Consider the following 25,951-nt stretch of genomic DNA (forward strand, 5'->3'; position numbering starts at 1 on the left):
CCCATATCTGAATGACATACCACTTAACATGCCAGAAGTCAGCCAGCAGTGCTGGCTTAACACCAGATCTGGGCCAGACCTGTGTGCTATGTGGGCTGTGTGTCTTCATTGTAGGCTTCTGACTGACCAATATTTCCATATGGTTAGGGTTATATTCTTTGCCATAGTCATGGCATCGTGTTTATTGTGGTCCCATGCAGATAATTTTCAAAATGAAAGCAGAAACCCATTTAAAAAAAAACCAAAACTTTTACTTGTGGACATAGCCTAAGACACTACCTTGTTTTATAGAGTTTTAAAGTCAGGTGCTGGCCTGCAAGCCACTTCCACCTGCTGTTATGCTGTGTCTGACTTCAGTATCAGACATAGCATCACACTGTCAAATCTGTTGACGCTGTTCTGTTGTAGGGGTCTTGTCGCTGCTTTCCTTGAATGCATTTTAATGTAAACACTCATAAGTGCTTATATATTCCCCATTTTTTGAGTTGGTGGTCATACCACTCAACTTGTGAATTACTGTACTACAAATGTGAAAAAAGTGTTAAAAGATAGTTTAAGATGTATGTACTAATATCAATAACTAAACCTTTAATACCTATATATGAAAGGTTTAGTTCACTTCGACCACAAATGATCTGTCCAAGATATTAATTAGAAATGTTAGCTAATACAGTAATAAATTTAACATCTGACAACTGGATTTAGCACTTATAGCATTTATAATAAGATAGCATATACATTTGAAAACTGGCAGTCACTGATCATTAAACATTTCAATGTGAAGGTCCTTGAGCTGACTATTGTTACAGTGTTGAGCTATGTAAATAAAACTGAACTAAATTGGATTGCATTTGAACCCCCTGTAGGTTCACTGTTATGCTTTGTTTAATGCAGAATGGAAAGAAAGGAGACTAGAGTTTCAGGAAAGTCCTGAACGCTCTTGGGACATTCTCCAATTTTTGAAAGATATGGAAAAGAGCTTTGCAGGGCCTTCTAAAAATGTGATATAAATCTTGCAAGAACATATAACTCATAGCTGTAGGATTTTCTATGAGATTTATTGAACTGCATTCAAGGCATTTTTAATAGTTTTTTATTATTTATATATTTTTAAAAATCTGTAGGTTTCAACATCTTTAGACTGTATATACCGTGTGATGTGTTTGTTTGCGTATGAGCAGATATATATATATTTGTATGTGTATATGGTTAAGTGTTTTGTGCACAGAGGTGATCTAACGTCTCCCTGGCACCAGCGGAAAGGCTTGTTGTTGTTATATTATGCTATTAGAGCCGTTATTGTTATCATCATTACTGTACCTTTGCTAAGAGACCCTCTCTCCATTTCCTACTGTTTATAGAGCACTTTATGACTTTAGTCGATTTTGTTTTCATTGCACACAGTATTTTTAGAGTAATGAGTCTGATAGTTGAACTCTCTCATTCTCATCACATTTATCTGCTTTGGTTTCCCCTTGGCTTAAGTCACTTAGCTCTCCTTTTATCCAAAGTGGTGATTTACAAACACCAGTTTGTGTCTGCAGTTCTGTTGTCTGCCAGTCTGACTAGCCAGCTGGTAAATATTAAGACATGTGTGTAACCATGTGTATGTGTGCGTTTGTATTTTGATGTTAAGGACTTGAACTCATCTCCAGTGTTGCTATTTATTCAAGAAAAGCAACAGTTTGTATAGTTTCAGAATGACATTTAAGCATGTGACTTTCTCAAATAACAATCTCCATTTACATGCATTAAATTTGAAATTGATGATTGAGGTTTTGAAGGAAAATAATGTCAACTAGATCTTTGTGTTTAAGGATCCAGAGGACTGCATCTTATAAACAGCTAGTAAATTATGTATGTGACACTAATACCATTTGCATTTCCACACTCAAATCCTATCCTGATTTACTACATACAATATTAGGAGCAGACTGATTAAGCAGTATCCCTTTTAATTTGGTCTTATTGTACTCAGCTGATGGATTAAAACTAAAGGTTTTCTTTTAATATCTTTCTTCTTTGGCAGACAGAATATTAAGAATTTTTTTTAAAAGGGAATGACAAGAGAAGCTAACTTTAATTTGTCAATAACATTTTCAATACTAGAGTAAGTCATGCAGAGGTGTATTGCAGATGTTAGTGAAGCAGCACCTTGCTTAGTTGGTGGAAGTTGGCTTCATGTATAAATAACTATATATTCTGAATCTGCAGATTCCCATCCCTCTGTCCTACCACCCTTCCTTTTGCCTCCCTTGGGTACTTACTCTTGAGAATACATTTATTCCTGTCCCTGTAAATAATATCAGTTTATTTGTTGGGGATCAGTTGCTGTGGTGTGATTTAGATCATGAGCTGTTTTTCTTTCTCCCCATGCTTTTCACTTCTCATCATTCTGATACAAGTTGATGTAGGTTTAAATTCCCCAGATTTAAAAACTGAGCAGGCTCTTTTTAATATTTTGCAAGATATAGATTATCTGGCAAAGTTGAATCTTCTTCTTGAGGGTAACCAGTGGTTTTAAACCCGCTACATTGACATTCATGAAAGTGAGTCCCTCCTCAATAGTTTTCTTGAGTTTGTTTGAGATTGTGAAGTGGCTTTTCTTTAACAAAGAAAGACTTCTGCAATAGTTCACTTCATTTGTCATCTGTGGTCATCAAGGCTATTTGATGTTCCTAAGCTGACCCGTGCGTTTATTCATTATTTAAAAATATGTACAAGGTTGTAGATTTGGTCAGTCCTAAGAAATTTTATGATCTCTCTCATAGGTTCATTTCGTTTTTTCAGCCTAATGATGGCTGGTTGTAAAATATGTATTTGTCTACAAACCTATGGACCTAATTGTAATTTGAAAAAAATTAAAAAACAATGACAACATAACCTGGTATTTAATATAGCTGACTCACACATGGGGGGTGAATTGCCTTCTGTTGTTGTGATAGGTAGGGTTGTTTTCTTGAGGGTGGGGAAATACAGGAGAATCAGGAGTGTCTAGGGAGTGATATGTGTGTTTACATAAACAAGTACGTGGCTTATACATATAAAAGGTTTTGTCATCCGCTGTCACTGAAGAGTTAGTAATGGAAACAGGCCCGCAGCAAATTAGCAGACCACTGTACAATGGAAAAAGTAATTATCTGATCCCCTGCTGAATTTGTAAGTTTGCTCAGTTCCAAAGAAATGAAAACTCATATTTTTATGGTAGTTATATTTTAATGAAAACAGGATATCAACCATATATACAGAAAAAAAACACATTACTTAAAAGTTTTATATTGATTTGCATGTCATTGAGTGAAAAAAGTGTTTGATCCTCCACAACCCAGCCAAATTTCTTTCTTCCACTATGTGTCCATGTGGCATATAGATTGCAACTGATCAATCAATCAATCACAGGCACTGTTACAATAAATTACAGATACTACTGATCTCACCTCGTTATATATATGTATATATATATAAAGCACACCCAAATCAATTTCAATGAAGACAGACAACACCAAAGATCTGCCAAAGGATGTCAGGAAGACCATCAGGAAGCTCGGTAATGGCTGTTGGTGCAGCTATTTGGAAATGGAAGAAATACAAAATGACCAGCAACCACCCTTGGTCTGGAGGTCTTGTGTCATGGCGTGAGGATGATAAAGAAAAAGGTGGTGGATCAGCCCAAAACTACACAGGAGCAGCTTGTCAATGATCTGAAGGCAGTTGGAACCACCGTCACCAAGAACACAAAATCCCTACTGACAAACCTGCTGAGCAGCTAGGAACAGGATCTCCAACTGGTACTAAGTTATGTTTTGCTTGGGGATCAAATAATTGTTTCACTCAATGACATGCAAATGAGTTTATAATTTTTATGTTATTAACGGACATATATAATCCTCACAGTGGTGGCAGTTTCATGTAATGTTTATAAGGTTGGGGTGACTTGGAGGAGTGACGAAACGTTTCTCCCACTGAAAACTCTACATATGGATGAACAGAATCAACTTTTTGGGGTTTTATGTCATTTGTTTTTTCTTGATATTCGGTTGCTATTCTTTCTCTTTCCATAAAAATAAAACTACTATAAAAGTTAGGAACTGTTTTCTGTGTGAGCACATTTACAAATTCATTTACAAAATCAAACAACTATTTCCCTCCATTGTTTGGCGGTATGTGAGGTATAAATTCACACCCTATTTTTTGCATTCAGCAAACTTTCAGCAAACCATTCAGCAAATTTTCTCGTAACTGTTTTCAAAAAACCTGAAGATCATCATGATTGCTTCCAAGTAGTCCCATACCGTCATGGCAACTTATCTTAGGTTTTGTCACCTGCATTTCTCATTTCTGCCGCTTCAGCTCTAATCGGAAAGGTCACGTCAACAGATCCAGGGGACAGATATATGGACAGATAGCTGCTCTGGACAGTTTTCCACAGTGGCAGGATCTTACAGTAGCAAAAGTCTCATGTTACTAGTGTCTTATTTCACTAGCTCAGGGCAGCAAGTGAAACTCACTGCCCTTGGGTATGTGTCCTCTCTTCTCATTATCTGTTTATCTACCACTCAATAGTCTTTTACCGTTTCTCCTATTTATTTTTCTCCATATCACTTAGACATGGCTCGCGATACTGCCAAAGCTAATGAGGTAAATTAATGCACTTTTCTGAACTCCCAGAGGTTAGAGATTTTTTATTATGTTACCAAATGCACAACAGTAATATTATATGATATATTATATGACATATAATATATGTGATTCTGCAGTCATGTAATGTATAACCCCACACAATACTAGCTGTTCATAATTCAGATCTGTTTGCTGACTTTCAGAAATCAAATGTATTTGCAGTCATTGTATACAGCCACACTTCAAAGCAGATAAGGTAAAGAAGAAAAGAAAGAAAAGAAAAGAAACGAGGAAGGTTATAGTTTTTCTTTTACCTCTGTGTACCTGGACGATCCTGGCATGATAAATAGTATATATTAAGCTGAGCCTCATTATTGTACAAATCACTTTGGTTAACCAGATACATTTTATTATTATCCATAACATAATACCATGAAGAAGGCAACTGATTAGTCCCAGATTTATTTTTCAACATGACAACAACCACAAACATACAGCCAGTGTCCAAAAAAACTATGTTCTGCAACAAGAAGAGCAACAAGTACTGCAGCAGATGGTACAGTCCAATGGGCAGAAATCTGTGCCATCAGAAACTGAATTTGAATAAGTTAAATTTGAAATGCTCGGATTGAATTACATGTAATACATTTATTACCAACCTGAGAGTTTATCCGCTGGTCATTCGACATGACGAATGACTTCTGAAGTCTTAATTCAGCTCAAGACGCGTAGATTACTGTCAGTAACACTTTCGGTCCGCTAGTAAAACGTAGTTCTATTCATCTGGGCTCGATTACTCTTGAACCGGAACCGGATGTAAGTCCCAAAATACTGAATTTTGGAACTGAAATTGAATTGTAGAACTGAAACTGAATGGTGAGAAGTGAATCTGAACTTATTCGAGAGCTAAACTTTTAAAGGATAAAATACGGTTTCAAAGCAAATAAATTCATTTTCAAAATATAAAATTCAATTTTAATTTAGTGATGATCATTTTCAAACCAATAAATTGAATTTCAAATTAGGCTAAGTCATATTCAGTTTTTAAAGGCATTTATTCAAGTTCCAATTCAGATTCAACCGAGCAATTCAAATTTAACTTATTCAAATTCAGTTTCTGATGGCACTGATTTCTGCCCGTAATTTTCTTTTTACTTTTATAAAGGTAACAGATACATAATTTAAACTGAAAAATAAAACAGAGTAACTGTCTTTTTCTGCACTTTTTTTTGAGTGAGTAATTTCTGCAACACAAGTCACAAATTAAAGTGCTACATAAAATTTCAAATACTCTCTGAGGGCTTCTAGCGGACGTGCGCGGCATGACAGAGTGGGCATGCTGAGAACATAAAACAGAGACAAGTATAAAAAGAATCAAAGACAGAAAAAGTGGAGGGGGGTGTGGAGCATGTGTCACAACAGGATGCTGGGTTTGTTGACAAAAACAAACAGTCCTGCACACAATGCACGTCAGTTGCACGTCATTCCAAACAGTACACAAACAGTGACGGTGGTGGAAAAGTAGGGGTCACAGCACAGTGAACAAGCTTTTCAGGAATCATCCCTGATAACAGTAGCTGATAGGAATTGACACTGTAAGGGTCTAGATGCTTGCACACTCTATATACAGTACTGAGAAAAATACTGAGTCACCCATCAATGTAAAGGAAATATATTAGGAGGTAGACTTTCTTGTAATTGTTTTAAAGTGGTCTTGAGCAATAGTTCTCCAGGCTTTCTGAAAGTCTTTCGAACCTTTTCTTTAGACATTGGCTACTGACCAATTTCAGGGGAATGTTTCTTTGTTGAACAAGCATTGACCAGTGAATGATTCAAGCATTTAAAAAAGATATCCAGCTCAAGGGATGAATCAGTGTTGTGTCTACACAGATAGCTTATCAAAGAATTCGTTTTCAGATTGTGTCTTTAAACACTAGCAGCTTGTTGCAAGAGAACTTACAAGTGATTCCCTATCAAATGAAAACTAATCTCAGCACGTTGTGCAGTGTGTCCCTACAAGATCTGAGGAAACTGGACAAGTGTAGGACAAACGTGGTAACAGGCCTAGAAAATACAATCTACTGCATCTGAACAGTGTCTGATGTTCATAAGAAATAGGAAAAAAATCCAGCAAAGACCTAACTGGACTGGGTCTAATGGAATAATCAATCAGAATTTTTGTTCAAATCATCACTAACATGTACAGTGAGGTGAGGTGAGAAGGAAAACAGTGGATATGTACAGTCATCTGTAAATACTCATGGATAAGGCCCTGGAGATACTTCTCCACTTGGGGCACCAACAAATTCCAAATTTGGAATAGATACTCTACACTTTTCTGTCTGAGGTAGATGGCGTCACCTTTGGAAATGCTATTTCTGCTCTTAACTGCTCTACACTTGACTACATTCTGCCCCTTTGCAAGCTGAAGGTCATTACTCAAATAAGCCAACAGAATCACATTTTCTCCAGAAAGCAGAGAAAAGATGCCAAAGTCCACCAAACCCTCCACTTATGGCTTAGTCACAGTAGAGTAAGAATACAACAGCTACCTTCTTGCGAGCAGGAAAAATCACCAGTTGTGATTATACTGAACTTTTTTCACATTCAGCGACAAAATGATTTCCCAGAGGTTGACAATGAAACAGCTTTAACCTCTGGGAGATCACATTGCAACGTGATTGCACAGGTCGCTTGGTGGGAGGCAACCTGCCTCTAAACAATCACAGTCAAACTCAAAGTGACAGCAGTCTGTCTCAGACAGGTTTGTAAATAAGTGCCTTCTCATTTATAAATGCAGACAGATTGCCAACACACTGCAAACAGCCTGACTCATTCTGTGCAACTAGTTCACGATGCATCTCCTTGGGAACTGGACTTAACTGGTTGCCAGATGGTTGTATTCTGATTATATTCCTAAATAAAAGCAAGCTTTTTTAGTGTCTTTCAACTGCAAACTGATAGCAGACTGACTCTGTCTTTCATTGCCATATTGAGACACCAAAGTTTCTTTAAACATGGCAACTGACTGCAAGTGGTTGGAGACCAGCTCCTTATATGTGTGTGCTTTTTAAAAACTTTCTTGACAGTTTTTCTTCTGTGAGAAATTTGGTCTCATTTGTTTAAAAAAAGAAGAACATTTTAACAAAAGGATTTGTACAAAATTGTTCATTCTCCTTTCTTTGTCACTTGTATTTCTCCAGACATGTCAATCCAAGGTGTTTGATCTATCTGATGGAGTGTCGCAGTACGCATGGTTCCCCTGTCGAGTGGCTGATTCAGCCTGGGGATATTATACATACTGGCTCAAGGTAACACCAATATCCATGAAATATAGTTCAGATGACACCTGAAAATTGCGCTTTTGGGTTGAGTGTTCTTTGTAATAATGTCAAACTGCTGTACTGATACTGACAAAGCTTTAGAGAGTAATCAGCATTAGACGCCTGGATTGGGAAAGTATCTGTGTATTAGATACTAAACAAATTAGGATAAATCTAGTTGTACACACAAACACAAACATGTGACTAATTTTACTTAACTTTGTGCTTTTCCCTTTATTCAGGCCCACTTTTCTCATCCCATGGTGGCAGCAGCAGTAATTATACACTTGGCTGCTGATGGGACTGGCTTCATTGATCAGACACAATGTAATATTACTGTTCAACTGGTGGACACCAAAGAGGGGATCCATAGCCTAGGTGAGAATTATCTTAATGTGTTTTCAAACTACTACTTACCTCTGTATCAGTCTAAGTGAAATGATGAAAGCATACGTCATTTAGAACGCCGCCCCCTTAAGCATGTGTTGCTTTCATCCCTTTGTTTTGTAACTTGATTGGCTATGTCTCAGTTAGAACACGGTATCAGCTTTTCATCACCAGCTCCTTTGTAGGCCTCCTCTTCTTTTTGATCTTTGAGGTTGGTTAACATCTGCTTCTGTCCCCTACCTTCCCTATCTCGACGTCAATGCACAATGTTTTGTCTTCTGCTCTCGGCCCCAATATCCTCTCCACAGGTGAGTGGCGTCTAAGCTGTCGCACAAACCCTTTGGTCATCCCAGTGAGTCATGACCTGTCAGTGGCCTTTTACCACACCAAGGCTATCCTGGTGATGTTTTCCTCTCACCTCGTGGCCATCTCCGGCGTAGCCCTGCGTTCCTTCCAGTCTTTTGACCCCATCACAATAAGTGGCTGCCAAAGCAATGAGATCTACAACCCCACAGGACAGAGGTGAGGCTAAAAATATACAAACGTAACAGCGCTGTAAAAGATGCTAACATATTTAACACAGACGTCAGTCGAAAGCATGCGAAATCACATCATGAACATGTTATATCACACACACGCACGCGCGCGCACACACACATGCATGCATGTATAATTTACACTATAGTCAAGTGTTTGTATGTGTTTTGGAGGAATGCGGGTGCATTTATACTAGTTTTTAATTTATTAAACAAAAGAATAAGTCTTGTTTCTGAGTCACAGAGCTTGTTATGATATGTATTTGCTGTCAAGTCACATATTTATGCATACAGACAAACTGTTATTGCCCCCAAACAGCTCTCTTGGAATTTCTTTAAACATTCTTCAGGAAGAGTGCTCCAGGCTTTTTGAAGGACATTGAAAGCTTTACTTTGGATGTTGGCTGCCTTTTGTTGTGTTCAAGAAGATTCTGTACTGTACTTTGTGTTTTTCTATCCAGGTATGCTTTTACTGGATTGGGAGTGTGTTTGAGATCATTGTCATGGTGAAAAATGAAGATGTTGTGTTTAAGGTGGTATTGCAAATGGTACTGCATGGAGAATCAAACTCTGACCATACTTTATGTATTTGTAATTCTAAAACACACAACCCCACTGGCTGAAGTACAGCCACAAACCATGACTGAGCCTCCACCGTGCTTTACAGATGGCTGTAGCCACTCACTCATCATCTGTTGTCATAAATGAGTGAAAAAGGCAGCTAATGTCCAGAGAAAAACTTTGAAAGGACCCCCAGAAATCCTGGAGAACAACTACTTAAATTTATTTTAAAAAAAAATCTTGATCCTTTACTCAGTACTGCATCAAACAAGCCTTCCAGACTCCAAAGTATTTTCTTCTCTTCATATATTTTGTATAGATATGTTTACATATATATTCAGCACATGCTGTATATATATGTAAACATAAAAGACAAGGAGAACTAAAACCTGTATGTGAACATTTGAATCTGAAATGCATTAACTATGCAAGTTAATGAGAGTTCACAAGTGTAATATCCTTGGCAGTTCATTGGACCTCGTAACTTATAAATTTATAACCAGCTGCCAGCCAGGGTTCAACACTAACTTTTCGTTACAGTTCAATTTGCTGTTGTGTTAAGTTCCAGCTATTTTTTTCTTTTTTCTTTTTTTTTTTACAAAATCCAAAAATGTTTTTTCATCTGTAAATTTCTTGCATTGTTCAATAGGGCACTGAGGCTGCAAGCTGCGGTTTCTTCAACTCTAACTTTAAACTGGCCATCAATCAGGCATCAAATTGGAGGCCAAGTACAGAGCACCATTTCTAAATTGGAAATTATACCATGAGATGCATAAAGATTCATAACAGCTGAAAAGAAAGCTTCATAATAACAATAACTATAATAAAAGCCAATAAAGATGCTTACATCATTTTCAACAGCTGCTGGCTGAAACACCAAAACAGTTATTACCTATTTGGCTATAAAATAACAATTTTGAGCCTGCACTACCTCCAAGTACCCACTCACAAACATACCTAAAGAAGACCACACACACAGTCAGAATTGATCAATTTCCACACCACCGTCATGCACGCAACAGTTCACAGGGACGATGATTCCACAAACCTTTCAACAAGAAATGCACTAATACGCACCACAATACCCAAAGAATGGATGGTCTGAAGTTCTGTGTGGAGAGATAGAGCTGTTTGTGGCTTTTGTTGTGTGCCAGTTAGACATCCAAGTGCACCTAAATAGATTAAAACTGCTGTGTATCTGCATCAGCCAGGAAATTGTTTGTTGCCGCACACAGAGGCATAGTTGCTTTCTCCAAGACTTTTTGCCGACTTTTCTTTCTTTCATATTCTCTCAACCTGATCTAATTTCCAGAAGCTCTTGAAAACACTGCTTATATGATGGCAAGCCAAAGAGACAGTACCCACTTATCTTCAGAAGCTCTGAACATGCTACAAGCTGAATATGATAATATAGTGCAGCTCAGTGCTGTTTAGACATGAAGAATCCAGGCTTTGTGTTTTTGTGTCTTAAGTCTGTTTTTCTTTAATCAATACCAATTCATCATCTACATTATACTGTTTATATCCCGCTTTGAAAGCTGCTTGTCTCTCTTCTACATTTTCTTTTACATCCCGATTCCCTTTCCCTGATTTGTTACATCTCTGCTCCTCCACTACTTCTGGTATCCTTTTCTGTCTTCTCATCCTTTACTTGCACATGACCCTCCTTTCCCTCTAACTGCCATCTTCTTCTTCTTAATTCTCCCCCTTTTTTGTGCCTCCTGCGCCCACTTTCCTTCTCTCATTCTCCTGGGCTGAGCAGCATATTTCCCGTAATACTTATGCCTCCACAAAACACCACATCCCCTTTTTCCCTGAGTTGTTAACTACAGGAGCTATTAACATGACTCAGTTTTATGTCCCAAGCTTGTCTGCAAGAAAATGCACGCACGCACACACACACACACACACACACACACACATATATGTATATATGTATATACATATGTGTGTATATATTGGTTTTGTTTCAGTTTGTCACACATTTCTTCTCTTAACTTTTACACTCATCACCAGAGTGAGAACTCTTGGACTTTTATTTGTCCCCGCAAACAACAAAACAGAAAAAGAAACAATATTCACAAAAGTTTTTGTATAGTTCCCTCATTTCTCTTGAATTCTCCTTTCTGTCATACAAACTATTCCCCTGTGGTGTATAATGTATTCTCATTTGCAGGAAAGGAGGCTAGTTTTCCAGGTAGTTAATTGTAATTTATGTCATAAATTCCAGAGTGACTAGCAAAAAACCACAAAGAGATTTTGTTCAAAGCCATAGAGTCCATGAAGCAGCCTCCTAGGTCTCCCAAGCTTGTCCTCAAAGAGTAGACGTAAGGGACCGCTGCTCTTGTGCTTTATAATTATTCTTCACCTGCTCAACGTAGCTTTTTGTCAACACGAGTTAACATACTGGGAGCAAAATAAGGGAAAAAATGAAGGGCATATGGAACAGTATATGTAAACAGAAGGCTTAGATTATTAACAATCTTGAGAAAGAAGGCATGCAGTGCAAAAAATATGTGGAATGAAAGCAGGTAAAATAAGACAGAAAAAAGAAAGATACAAATTCCATTGTTGCAGGACTGAGTTTAACAATGTTTCTCCAGATCTGTATTTTCTTACATACTTTCTCTCTCTTTTCGGTCCCCCACCCCCTCACAGACACGCACACACGCACACATACACAATGACAGAGAAGGAGAGTGAAATACTTTTCCTTCTTTTCTTTCTTCACTTCATAGGGGAACCCTATACTACAGAATGCAGACTGTTGTAAAAAGGTGCCTTGGGCACCCAAGCATTCCAAGAGTGTTAAACGCCTTCTCCATCAGGATCCTAACAGAACTGTGGTCAAACTGCACCATTGTAGCTTGCACAGCATCTATCCCGTTGTTCTTAATTCCCTAATATTCACACTCCGCTTTCATGTGCATTGCAGAATATGGCAGCCTTTTCTCCTTGTAGTTTATTGATTTGGTATGTTAAGCGGTCATTGATGGATGATGTGGCGGATTCGATGTATAATTTGTCTCTTTTGGAGCACTGCTTCCACGTTTCTGAGTTTGCAGTGCTATTATATTCACAAAAAATGTGTATTAGTGGTATTTTCAAATTTGTTTTATTTTTTATTTTTTTTAGCTTTGTCATCTCTGTTGTCTGTTCTTCTTCTTTAACACCCTCCCACCCCTGCCCCCACACACAATGCCTCGTAGTTGTGTACATTATTCGTGTGAGGCCATTGACTGCCAGGAACCCCGGATCCGCAATGCAGAGCAGTGCAGTAGCCCTGGCCACCACTTCTACAATGGAGACCGCTGCACCATCTCCTGCAACTCTGGATATGTCCTGCAAGTCCACCAGGACGATGACATCATCAAGAGTCAGGTGAGCATACAAACACACTGCTGCACACATGTTTAACTACGTATAGGCAGCTACATAGCTCATTTCACACAGAGAAACAAGAACGCATAAACATACAACGCAAGCATTCAAGTGCAAAAATGTCAGAGCTTTTGTGTAGTTACTGGAAAATGCATGCACACATGAAGCCGTCTATGCATATTCAAACAAGCTTTCATGTAAACTCAAATACACAAATGTCAATAAGACAAAAGTGCAAACAAACGTTCTTTCTGTTCTCTTCTCTGTTTATGGATTTACTTTGTCACCTGCAAAAAAACAAACAAAAAACAAAAAAACATGCTTTGCACAGTAACCCTCCAGGGACAATGACATCATAATCTTCCAGGTAGATGAGTGCTGCACTGAAAAGTGGAGCCCCAGTCTTCTCCTTTTTCTAGTTTACTACACATAGACATACAAAGACACATCCACACGCACACACAGACACATGGGCGCGCCACACGCACATGCATTAAACAAGCACAGACATAAAAGTGTTTAGTCTCTTGCTGAGCATGCTGCACCATCACCTCAAACAGTCACTTTGTATTTCTGGTCCACTGGGATGATGACATCATAGCATAGTGTCTGCTCGCTCTCTCTCGCCCCCTCCCTCCCTCTCTTTCCCTAGCGCCATTCCTGCTCATTCTGCACACATTGAAGTCTCTGTTAAAAGGCAGAGATTTGCTGCCACTGTCACAAAGCAGCACATATTAAATGCTTCCATGCAGATCCCAACAAACAAACAGTCAAGTACAAGGAGTACAAGGAAATCTCTTTGCATGGAGATGTGGGGAGATACAGTACACACACACAGATGCTTGCACACCACACATAAACAAATGATCTGGGTAGTTTACACCACATTGTAAACCTTTTGGATTTTGACCAAGATGCAATAAAGGCCATATAAATGCTTTATCCTTCTCTATGGCTTTGTAAAGCTGTCTGCAAAACAATCTATTAATGCTCTCTTAGAGAGATGGCACATGTGTATTGTAGCCTGGAGAAAAAGAAACAGTACTCGCCTGTACTGTATGGTATGTTTGGGAGCTGTATGTGGAACATGAATTAAAACAAGAAGGAGAGAGAAGCAAGAGCGGATTAAGGGTATAAGAAGGGTTACACATAATTGCTTTTCTGATGCGTGGTCTGGACTCTGACTTTAATATTGCTAAAGATACTTCTTCTGTTGGTTGTTCCATATGTTGTGTGCAAGCTGTCCTAACTGGACTGGTTCTAGTACCACAAAGTAGTTTACTCATGTATGCACAGAAACAATGTGTGTGTATGTAAAAAAATCCATTAAAAGCTACTGACATACACATTTTATGTACAAAACCTTGGAGTTGATTTTTCTTTGCAGATTTATAATTGCATTATATTTTGATTGACAATGCACAATCTGTCTATTCACCAATGTCAGTTCGTTTAGTGATAATTTATGCTTTTAAGAAAAGGAGAGGCAAAAAGTATGCAGTAAGTAAGCTGTTATGGAAGCAGAAAGGACAGAAGAGGGAGTAGGAAGAGTTTTATGCCAAATATTTTCTTGTGTAGTACTTTGAGTGTTTGCCACAAATGATGATTGACAGTTCAAAGATATTACAAGGACTTGTTATTTATGAATAACTTTTGTATCCATTCAGCCAGATGAAAGGCTCAGTTTTGTAGATGTGAGCACATTTTATAGTGGTATAAAGTAAAAGCAAAATTGTGGCAGATGGTTTCTAGTTTGGTAGCCTCAGGACCAGCTGACTGCTTTTTTTACTGATATGGTCCTTCTAGTTCCTTTGAGTGGTGACCTCTAACACATGCTGTGTTGGTTTTCAGTCAAGTGTTAATCGACAGGGATAAGAATTAGCACTTTCAAGTCTTAGGCCGTGGTTCACAGCGAGGAAAGGGTACCCACTCTGGGTTGGGGGAGGAGTTGCAGCCCCTAGGGGAAGGGGACAATGGAGTGTGAGATTAACATACGGATTGATGTGGCATTTGTTGGGATGATAAGAGCTGAGCTTGAAGCTGTGAAGCTGGTAAATCTATATTCTAACCCTCACCTTTGTCCACAAGCTAGGGACAGTAACTCAAAGAATGAGATCCAGGATACAAGGGATGGAAATTAGTTTTCTGTGTTTGGTCTTGGCCATAGGGTGAAGAGGGAGGGGCTCAGAGTAAAGCCTGGTGGAGGTGATTGAAGTGAGGGGAGTCTGAGCATTTTTGCTTAGCCCTGTGACTCTGACCCAGATGTGGATGGATAAATTGTCCATAATAGAAAGTATGTTGGATCTTTTAAAAGTAGTAGGCCAAGGTCTGATCTTTGTGGGACTCCACAGAGAATTTGAATTAATTTTTTCCCTCCTGGATTATCAGTCACTACAAGTCGGATGAGAATGTAGCCAAGAAAGGAGAATATGTGAATTTGTGAGATGGAAAACAGACATTCATGAACAGATGCAAAATTTACTGAATATGAAAACATGAATATGAAAGAGAGACATATCCCTTTTTCTACTTTTCTTTGAAGAAAGATTCTGCTTGAATTAGCCTTTGGGATCAATCAGTCTCAGATATGTTTTTTTTTTTTAATTCCAATAACATGAAGATAGAGGTGATACAGTTCATGAGTTCTCAAAATAAACATTCTTGTTTTATTAGTATTTCCATTTTGATTGTTGTCAGCCCTGAGGACACTACCACTGCTGAGGTAACACTAAAGTTTCGATAAAAGTTATCAAAACTGTCCATGAGCATAGAAGTCACAAGTTCTGGCTGCAGACAGTCCTATTAAACATCTATTAAAACATCTTTTGAGCTCTGGGTATTTCACAAAGATTTTATACCACCCAGCACTTCCAAATGGTCTGGGTGGAACTGGAACCGGAAAGCTTTAATTCCAGGAGACATGTAAAATACTCTCAAAAAGTATTTGCCCCCTTCCTGATTTCTTATTAATTTACATATTTGTCACATGTGAATGTTTTAGATCATCAAATAAATTTTAATATTAGAGTAAGACAATCTGAGTACTTACAAAATGCTGTTTTTAAATGATGATTTATTTTGTCGAGGGAAAATTCAAACCTACCTGGCCCTGAGTGAAAAAGTAATTTTCCCTATTGTTAAATCATGAATTAACTGTGAATAACACATCATGGCACAATCTAAAGAAGTCATTTCAGAGGCCATGTTGAGAGCCATTATTTACAAATGGAGAAAACTTGAAACAGTGGTGAATTTGCACAAGAGCAGTCCCAAACTTACTCCAAGAGTGGATCGATGATGGGTCAAAAATGGCATATATGGGAGAGTTCCCAGGACAAAACCTCTGAAGACCAAAAAGAACACCAAGGCTCTTCTCACATTTGCCAAAAATTGATTGGCTTACAGAAGATAGGCAGGGAAATAGTTGGGCCATTTGATGACAGAAACCAGTTTGTGAAAAATCGGAAGTGATGTAAAGAATAGTCTAACGGGCCGAATACCCAGGAATATAGGCAGATGAGTGAATAGAGATTGTCCTTATTGAACCACAAGCGTCTTTACTACTTTCTCGATCCATTTCAAAATCTATTGCAGCTTTGCAATACCTTGCAAAATAGTCTCACAGCAAATAAAATGCACTATTTACTTGAAGCATTACTGCAAATGATCAGTTTTGACATAACTCTAATTTGTTTTAACAGTGGAATGCAACTTTATGAAGGTGTTTGATTGCAAGTTATACAGTCCAATCAGGAGTATAACTTTGACTCCAACGGCAACACAGCTGTAACCTAAACTGTACAACTGCTGGATATAATTGGTAAAATAAAGCAATTCACATTCAAAAGAAAGACTGGGCACATCGTGTCTTAAATGTAATAAACGAAATGTGCTTCGAGTCAAAGCGCTGGTAATAAAATGGTCTGGCCAGATTCATAGTGCTCATATGCTCTCATCTTTTTTTCAGCTGCACAGTCCTTGCAAAGACACGCACACCTCCACACTAAGGTTGAAAAGTCCAATGTGAAGCATAATCTTGTCTCATTTCATTAGCCGATTACATTCTTGGTTCACTGATGTCAAAGCGATTCTGGGAACACCAACTTCTTACATAATACTATCTTCAGAACAAATCTGTTTCCCTCACTTGCTTGATTTGTATATGTGTCTTTTATTCCTGTCTGTTTTTCAAATCTTTCTCTTCCTTTGAAGTGGTTAGGGAACACTGTGTGCTGGTACTGAAGAAGTCACATCTATTTTATATAGGCATTCCCTTTTACAGATATGACCATTCCCTGCCATGAAACAGCGTTTAGGTATCTGAATTAAAATAACCCCATCGCAAGTCACCATCTGATAAAAAAGATAATCTCAATGAAGTAAAGTATCTATTATCCTAAATTCATATACATACAATGTTGTTGTGGACAACACGCTGGTGTGGTGGTTAGCACTGTTGTCACAGCAAGAAGGCCCTGGCTTCAAATCCAGGCGGGGCACTTTCAGCGTATTCTCTTTTTGGCTTCTCTCTGGGCTCTCTAATATCCTGTCATAGTATGTATGTTTTTATACATGAGTTAGGTCAATGGGTAACCCTGAATTGTTCATAGGTGCAAATGCTTGTCTGTATCTCCCGGTTAGCCCTGTGACAGACTGGGGGCCTGTCCTCGTGTCACTTACCCTGTAACCTTTTCTTTTTGTAAATATTAATGGTAATAGCTAGGTGTGCCCCTTAGGTCAGTTGTACACACAAGAGATCTAACCCTCAACTAAATCTGTGTTCATCAAACAAACAAACATGTGCTTGCTATTGGCCCAACAAGGATGTGAGCATGTAAATCCCTTTATAGATTCTTAGGAAAACCTTGTAGATCAAAATGTTGCCTGTAAAATTAAAATCACCCTGCTTGTTGACATGTTACGCTGAAATGCTCCTCACACTTATAAAATATGGGGTCTATGGGTTTCTGACTAAAGTTACATTCTCAGTAGCACGCTGCTGTTGTGACCACACCGTTATCCAGAATCATTTGGGCAACCATTCGCTGATATTGCCAGTATGAATATTTCACAAATACAACCTTTGATTCTTAGAACAGGATTTTCACAAAAAAATGTTTTATAAGAGGTTTTCCGCGAGGACTGACACATAAATTATACTTAATTCTTAGTAATTCTACTATTTATCATTGCAGATCTATCTTCCAATTAATGTTCAACCATGCTATAATTTGCTTGTTTGCCATCTATAAGAAGACAAATCCCTAAGTTGAGGAAGGGGTTGTCTGTTGGTTCATTTGTCTGTAGGTCTGTCTGGCTTGAATTAGGAAGCATAGCCAAGGGTTATTAAAATCGCTACTGGAAGAGAAACAGGCAGCTGTAAATTTTTTAAAGGAAGGAAAATTCCCACACATTTACACACATAGTAGCACACACAAACCTACATATATACTCACTTTAGAAAGTGCTCTTCCCTTTTTGCACACCTAGCTGTCTTGTAGATTTTTATTATTAATCTATTTACAAATGCTCCTCACACTTATAAAAGATCAAAAGAATTAAGAGGAAAGTATTTGACTCGTTGTTCTGAAGCAACAGGTCTGTGCTTTAGGTCATTGTTATGCTGGGAGGTTTAGGACCCCCTTCGCCCCATGTCATATCCACCTGGGGTGAAACCCTTTTCAAGAATCTCTCTCTACTTTATCAATCACTCTTTCACCAGTGCCCCTGTCATAACAGGAAGTTTCCACCGCTTTGACCAAAAACATCACATTTATGGAATATCTTCATCTTGCTCTGAGGCCTTTTCATACCAGACTCTAAGTGGGCCCTTATGTGTGTTTTACTCAACTCTCTCTGGCCACTTTACAGAAAAAAATAAATAAAAAGACCTGATAGATGGAGTCATCCTGAGATGGTCATCCCTCTGTCAGATTTTTCCCCATCTTTGCACAGCATTTTTGAAACGCTGTTTTAGTGATAGATGGGTTCTCTATCACCTCCCTCACCAAAGCACAAACACATCTAGGTAAACGTGTGTGTTTATGTGTATTTGTATGTGTAGGGTGTAGTATTGACCACACTTGTGAAGTGCATATTAGCTCGTACCTTATCCCACACATGCACAATTTTGCAAGTGTACTTAAGATTTTCACATATTTTAAAAGAGATGTTTCAATGTTGCTTCTATGGTCCACATTGCTTCTCCACAGCTTCACATCTCAACTGACTCATTCAACTCTTCACCCAGTTGTTTTCCAGAAGGCGCTCACATGCAATGCATATGTTACCTTGTTGGACATCCAAATATGAAAGGAGCTTATTTATTTTGAGGGAACCCGATACTGTTACGCAGTATCATGTAACGGGATTGAGATGAAAGACAGATATACACGGAAACAGAGAGAAGATTATGAAACAATACATTTGTATTGCCAGCTGAGTCCAGTTTGTGTTGAAGTTTGGCCTCGCTTTAAAAAGATGTGTGTAATTAAAGTCAACCAGTGTAATTGATGGGTTACCCACACAGGTTTCTCTTCTGGTTCTGAGAATAAAAAGTCAAAAAGATTGAGCTCTAACAGCTTTGTTGTGAGCTTTCTTGGCACGACTATCGATTTAAACATTCCTGTTGGATTACATGGTTCTACTTAATGGAAGAGGATAAAAAAAAATTGAGGGTTAACCCATTCAGATAAATTTCGTCTCATCTCTGAAAACCTCACACTACAAGCCAAATAACTGGAGCAATGAGACCTATTTTTGATAGAGAATAAACCTAACACGAGGAAACTTTTCTAGTTAAAAAAAAACAGTTAGAAAGGATTTTGAACTATTCTGATTGCCCTGTCAGTTCTCAGGAGTTCAAGAAAATATTGTTTTCTAATGCTATATTCTCTAGACAATATTCTTCCCTTGAACAGAATGGTTTCACATAGCCATGTGTAGAGTGTGTCCACACACACACACACACACACACACACACACACACACACACACACACAATAAATGCAAAACGTCTGGCAATTGAGAAGTAATTTACCTTAATGATAATCCCTTATACTGGAACCTTTATCTTGCTGGCGATTTAAGCATGCCTCTGTATGAAATAGTGGAGCTATGCTGCCACTGCTGGGTTTGCTCTTGTTTGAGTCTGTTTCTTGTGGATTTTGCATGTTCTCCCCATGTGTGGATTTCCTCTTGGTTCCTACCACATTCCAACAACATGTAAAGGCCCAGGCACACAGGATACCCTCTGTAGTCTTTCAAAAGTTGGAGAGGCTGCCTTGATTTTCAGAAGGGAGCAACGGAAAGCCACTTGTTCCTATTTGTTTATGAAATTACAAACTCAGTAAATATGAAGTAACCTTTCTACTTTTTTCCCCCTTTGATTTTGTACTATTTCCAGCATATTGTTTATCTCTTACCTAAATATAATAACGACTTTCTTATGTTTTGTGACTACACATAAATTCAGAAAGAGGATGAATAATGGATGTAGACTAAACCCACAGGGGTTTGCCTTCTATTTGTAGAAGACTTTATGTGCGTGCGTGTGTCTGTGTGTGTTTCTCAGCTGTCACACTTCCACTGAAGTCAATCTGTTTAGGGTTAGGGCTGATTGTGCAGTTGCTGGATATCAGTTGTCTGAAGTACATGACTTGACCTTACAAATGCTATCAGCAGTTACTTGAGCTGCTGAGTGGCCTGTGAGGCTTACTGACATACAGTAAGCTAAGCCCGATCAGGCTTTGTTAGGTTACACGCTGATTAGGAACTTGTTGAAATGATTGCAGAATTGCTGTAGTCATTTTTTTTGTGAGGTAAACATTTATAGGACAAGTGCACTACATCAGTCTGTCGCATCAATATGCAAATTAAAGCTTGCATCAATGAATATTATTATATATCTATGTAGACTATGTTGTAAAACTTATATTTCTTTATTTGTTATTTACTTTGTGTTATATCATGTCTTGTTTTCCAGTCAGAGACTTCAGTAACAATAACTTGTGCAAATGGGAAGTGGAACAAACAGGTATCATGCGAGCCTGTGGACTGTGGTTTACCAGACAAGTATCATGTTCATCCTGCCATTTTCAACTTTCCAGAGGGCACTACCTATGGCAAAAAGAGCACATTTCAGTGTCGAGAACCTGCCCAGCTAATGGGTGAGTTGCCTAGCGGAGCACTGACATATCCATGTTCAGATTCATATTTACAGGGTACCCTTCAGAGATCTTTTCCAATAAATATATACACCCGCTGGTCACTTTATTAGTTACACTTGTTGTGTTTGCTAATGCTATTATCTAATCAGTGACTTTGAACATGGTTTGCAGAGAATGGACCAAAAAAGAGAAAATATCCAGATAGCAGCTGTTCTCCTGGCACAAAAGCAATGGTGCCAGAGGTCAGAAACAAAAAAGAATGGCTAGGCTGGTTTTAGCTGATAGAAAAGCAACAGTAACCATGAAGCAAATGGGCTACAGCAGCAGAAGACTGCACCAAGTGTCACTTCTGTCAGCTAAGAACGGGAAACTGAGGCTATGATTCACATGGGCTGAACAAAATTAGACAATAAAACACTGAAGAAACATTCCCTGCTCTAATGAGTCAGGATTTCTGATGTGATACTCAGATGGTAGGTTCAGAATCTGGTGTAAACCAGATAAAAGCATGGATCCATCCTGTCTTGTATCAGTTGTGTAATGGTGTGAGGCTATTTTCTTGTCACACTTTGGGAGCCTTAGTACCAACCAAAGCCTACCTGAGTATTGTTGTTGATAATCTCCATCCCTTTATCATGACGGTGTAATCATCTTCTGTCAGCTGCTTCCAGTATTTGACATTGCCTTTTGAAAATTAGCACCGTATCACAAAATGATCTCAAACTGGTTTCTAGAAGATGACAATGAGAAGAATCTCTGAAGAATTTTTCTGGCACTTTGTTGAATCTATCCCATGAAGAATTAAAGCAGTTCTGAAGGTCAAGGGTGGTCCAACCAGATGCCCCACACATGGATCCCGAATGCCTAGATCTATACAGAATCAAAAGGAACCTAAGAGCCTTTATCATGAACTAAATGTGGATTTGGCCAACTTCAAGCCAATAGCATCAAGTGCAGCATCTACCAAGGAGATCCTTTGTCCCCAATGGTCATTGACAAGACTGGCTACAGATACTGACTATGGAATGGAGCAATCATCAGCCACCTCCTCTACATGGATGACATCAAGCTGTACGCTAGGACTGAATGAGACATTGTTCACTGATCCACACCACCAAGATCTACAGCAACATCATTGGAATGTCATTTGGACTAGATAAATGTAGTCGGATGTTAACAAAGAGAGGAAAAGTAGTCAGAACTGAGGGAATTGCACTACCAGAAGGGAACATTGCAGACATTAAGGACGGCTACAAGTACCTGGGAATTCCACAGGCAAATGACAACCACAAATGAGAAATGGAAACTCCAACCACCAAATACCTGCAAAAGGTCAGGCAAATCCTGAGAAGTCAGTTGAACTGGAAGAACAAGATCCGTTTTATCAACAGCTACACCCTGCAGGTTATCAGGTTCTCTGCTGGGATAATAAGCTGACCAAAGGAGGAGATAGAGGCCACTGACATCAAGACAAGGAAGCTCCTCATCATGCATGGAGGGTTTCACCCCAAATCCAGCACCCCAAGACGTAACACTAAATGTAAGGAAGATTTGGGGAGTGTCAGAATCACTGTCCAGGATGTGACAACAAACATCCATGAGTACATAGGAAGATGGCCACAACCAAGGATGATGGCCAGAGCTAGCAAAAGAGCCCTGCATGGTGACATCCAGAAGTCCTACCAGTGGCTGGACAAAGCTGGACTGAAAGATAGCGCAGAGGCACTAATCATGGCAGCACAGGAACAAGTTCTGAGCACAAGATCCACAGAGGCTGGGGTCTAGACAGACAGACAAACTGGTGATAGATAATCACACGGACATAGTAGAGGAAGACAGCGGTAGAGATAGATGAATGATGAAGAAAGTAACAAGTAACCAAGTAACAGAACTATAAGGAAGAAGGAACATGAGAAGCTGGAGAAGTTTCAAGGGAAAAGAACTCAAGAAGATATGGAGTGGGGAGGTAACAGTGGTCCCAGTGGTAATCGGAGCACTTGGTGCTGTGGCTCCCAAGCTAGGCAAGTGGCTCCAGCAGATCCCAAAAACAATATTTGAGATGCGCAGTCCTAGAAACAGCAGAGATACTGTGCAGGACCCTCAAGCTCCCAGGACTCTGGTAGAGCACCCGAGCTTGCAGGATAGAGCGCCCACAGGGGCAAGAGGGGATGTTCTTGCTAATAATTTTAGAGGTTTCTTCCCACTGATTGCCAAGGAACACAGAAAAGACCCTTAAACTAAGACCACCTTTTTTCAAACAACCTCAAATTTGGCTTTGCACTACAACTCATAGTTTTGAAGCCGACTGCATCTGATCTGACCTAGTTTTACTGATTCACTGACCTGTATGCTTTTCCATTTATCCTTTCCTTTTTCGTTTCTCTAGGTACAAACAACACGCTTACCTGCCTCGAGGATGGTCTATGGTCCTTCCCAGAGGCTCTATGTGAGCTTCGTTGCCCAGCCCCTCCTCTTGTACCCAATGCTGTGCTGCAGACAAAACGTTGCCAGCAGTCAGACTTAAAAGTTGGCACACTCTGCAAGTACAAGTGCAGGCCAGGCTACCATGTTACCAATAAACCCAAGCGGTAAAGAAATAAACTGAAATTTTTTTTGTTCATTTTTTGCTACTTTGAAACTTTGTTCCCACATGAAATTAGGGTCTGCACGTGATTCAATTAATCATCTCTCTTTTCCTTTTAGGCGTGCATTCAAACGCCAGTGCACAGAAGACGGCACCTGGCTCGAGGGATCTTGCGAGCCCGTGACTTGTGATCCTCCACCTCCGATCTTCCATGGCTCCTATAACTGTACCAATGGGTTTCGTTTTGACAGTACCTGCACCCTAAACTGCTCTGACCCTGCTGGTAATACTGCTATCGCCGGCACAGGACGCTCTGCCCATACGGTGAGGCTGCTGCACCCTACTTGCAAGCAGGTCTGTCCATCTCTTTCCTCTCTGTCTATTCTTGCTTTGCCAGTGTCCTTGTCTTCTCTTTTTTTTCTCTTCTTTCACCCTCACAGTTCTTTTTTGTTTTGTTTGTTCAGCATAACTTAGTAATAAATAATATAATCACAGATAAATATAGTGCATTTAAAACAATTTGTACCACCAGGCTGATTCTCCAGGATTACTGGTAATGTTGTTTGTTTGGAAATCACTACAGACAAATTGTTATTAATATACTCTTGTGTAATATCATACATAATTACTAATGACCAATGGTAATGTACTAAATTAACGAATTAATGACTGAAAAATAAGATACAGCCTTTATCCTGGCTGTTTTTTTCTGATACGTCTTTCTCTGCCCTGCCTGCTTTTCTCCCTGTCTCCCTTAGCCCTACTCAATTTGACGCCATGCTAATTAGATTGCTATTGATTTCCAGAACAGCCCTGCTGCCACAGACTTTTGAAATGTATACACCTTTTAATCTGTTCTGCCTCTTCGACGTTGTGGGTTGGATGCCTACTAAAAATTGGATTGTATTTCCCTGTACAGTGGCATGGCATCTCAGTGTCCTTGGCCTAGTAGTGTTTGTGCACCTGTGTGTATGTCTGTATGTGTATAATTATTTGTCTGTCAATATATGTGTTATTTTCAGGGCAAAGGGTCCAATGAGATCCGCTGTCGAAAAGATGGAAATTGGACAGGGTCGTTCCGCCTGTGCCCACACAGCCAAGGCCAATGTTCTTTACCTCAAAACCTCCATTATAGCCTGCAATACTCATGCAAACGAGGACACGGCATAGGTCTGTATGCACAAATCTACTGTTACTTAATGCTTTTTTTATACTAGGTTCATCTTTCACACATTGCCAAACCATTGTGACATAGTCTCACAATGGTTTGGCAATGATGAGGAAAATAAATCTCGGCATTCGTGGTGTTGATCTTTCATTAGTGTAATTCTCTCTGTCACTTTGTCACACAAACAAACACAGGTGAGGAGTGTGAGCTGACATGTAGAGAGGGGAACAACGATGTTGTGATCCTCCCTCACAATATGACCGTAGGAAAAGTAATGAAGGAGCACTGGAGAAATCCACCTAAGTTGAAGGTAAGTTTGCATGTGTTTGTGTGCGCCTCACAGCTCTGAGAGACGCACTTCACGAAGTTCTGTGAAGCACAGCTCTTCTCCTTGGAATTTCACATATAGTTCCTTGATCCTGACTCCATCGCTTGCAATGCAAAATGCCAACCCAATGCCATACAAATATTTGGATTAGAGGCATAGCAACCTTTTAAAATTTATTCTTGACAACAAGTATGAAAACCTCCTGCTGCCCACTTTCCTTTCAGTCTTCAAGATGATATAGTAATAGATATAGTGGAGAGATAATGAGGTACAAGAACTTTATTCCCAAGGTGTAAAGATTTTTTTCTAAATTCCAGTGTATTTGTCTTGCTGAAGAATTGTTGTGAGGAACTTGTTTTCACCCTCACTGCCACTGTGACCAACCTTATTCATTCAGGTTAATCACTGTTAAAGAACACTGAAGCTCACTGGTAATTGGCCTAATTTAGATATACCTTACAGGTACTTAAATAATAAAGTGTTCTTTTTTTGGCAGATAGCAAAACACAGAGGTAGGAGGCTGTGGTGGAGAAGGTCACATAGCACAGGACCGTACATTTTGTCTCTTTTGGGGCTCTCCGACACAACCATGGTGTCATTTGAGATATTCATGAAGATTATGGTTGAGGTCAGCAGCTGTGTAGAGGTACAGCTGGACTGTGTGTGTTGTCTAAATTCTAATTTTACTCTCAAAATGTATCAATGCCACAAATGTTGAATCTGCCTTAAGTACTTTTGTCAGCTTAATGCCCTTTTAGCTGTAGAACAAGAGACAGGTCTTACTAAATAGCATCGAGTTTTGAAACTAGAGAAGTCGCGCCTGACCAAAAGAGTACATTTTATTTTTCTCTTTTTTTTTCTCCGACAACACCTTTTGTTTCTGTTTCAGAGTCAC

At 39.1% G+C, this 25,951-nt stretch overlaps 1 protein-coding gene across 2 annotated transcripts in view; it reads left to right on the forward strand.

The window, feature by feature from the left end:
• pappaa (pregnancy-associated plasma protein A, pappalysin 1a) overlaps positions 1 to 25,951 on the forward strand; it is a 104,212-nt gene that overhangs the window by 55,924 nt on the left and 22,337 nt on the right. Inside the window, exons 11-19 of one of the 2 annotated variants that reach the window (XM_085279737.1) lie at positions 7,824 to 7,931; positions 8,186 to 8,321; positions 8,639 to 8,852; positions 12,637 to 12,808; positions 20,793 to 20,976; positions 23,363 to 23,564; positions 23,680 to 23,914; positions 24,583 to 24,730; positions 24,923 to 25,038. In XM_085279737.1, the coding sequence (XP_085135863.1) occupies positions 7,824 to 7,931; positions 8,186 to 8,321; positions 8,639 to 8,852; positions 12,637 to 12,808; positions 20,793 to 20,976; positions 23,363 to 23,564; positions 23,680 to 23,914; positions 24,583 to 24,730; positions 24,923 to 25,038 (1,515 nt within the window). The remainder of the gene's footprint in view (positions 1 to 7,823; positions 7,932 to 8,185; positions 8,322 to 8,638; positions 8,853 to 12,636; positions 12,809 to 20,792; positions 20,977 to 23,362; positions 23,565 to 23,679; positions 23,915 to 24,582; positions 24,731 to 24,922; positions 25,039 to 25,951) is intronic. The other variant, XM_085279738.1, reaches the window with a different exon arrangement.

The sequence above is a fragment of the Mchenga conophoros genome, linkage group LG7 (genome assembly GCF_057382185.1).
Source record: "Mchenga conophoros isolate Kocher_MC1m ecotype Shallow Benthic linkage group LG7, M_conophoros_male_GT1.1, whole genome shotgun sequence".
In the NCBI taxonomy this organism is placed as follows: Eukaryota; Metazoa; Chordata; class Actinopteri; order Cichliformes; family Cichlidae; genus Mchenga; species Mchenga conophoros.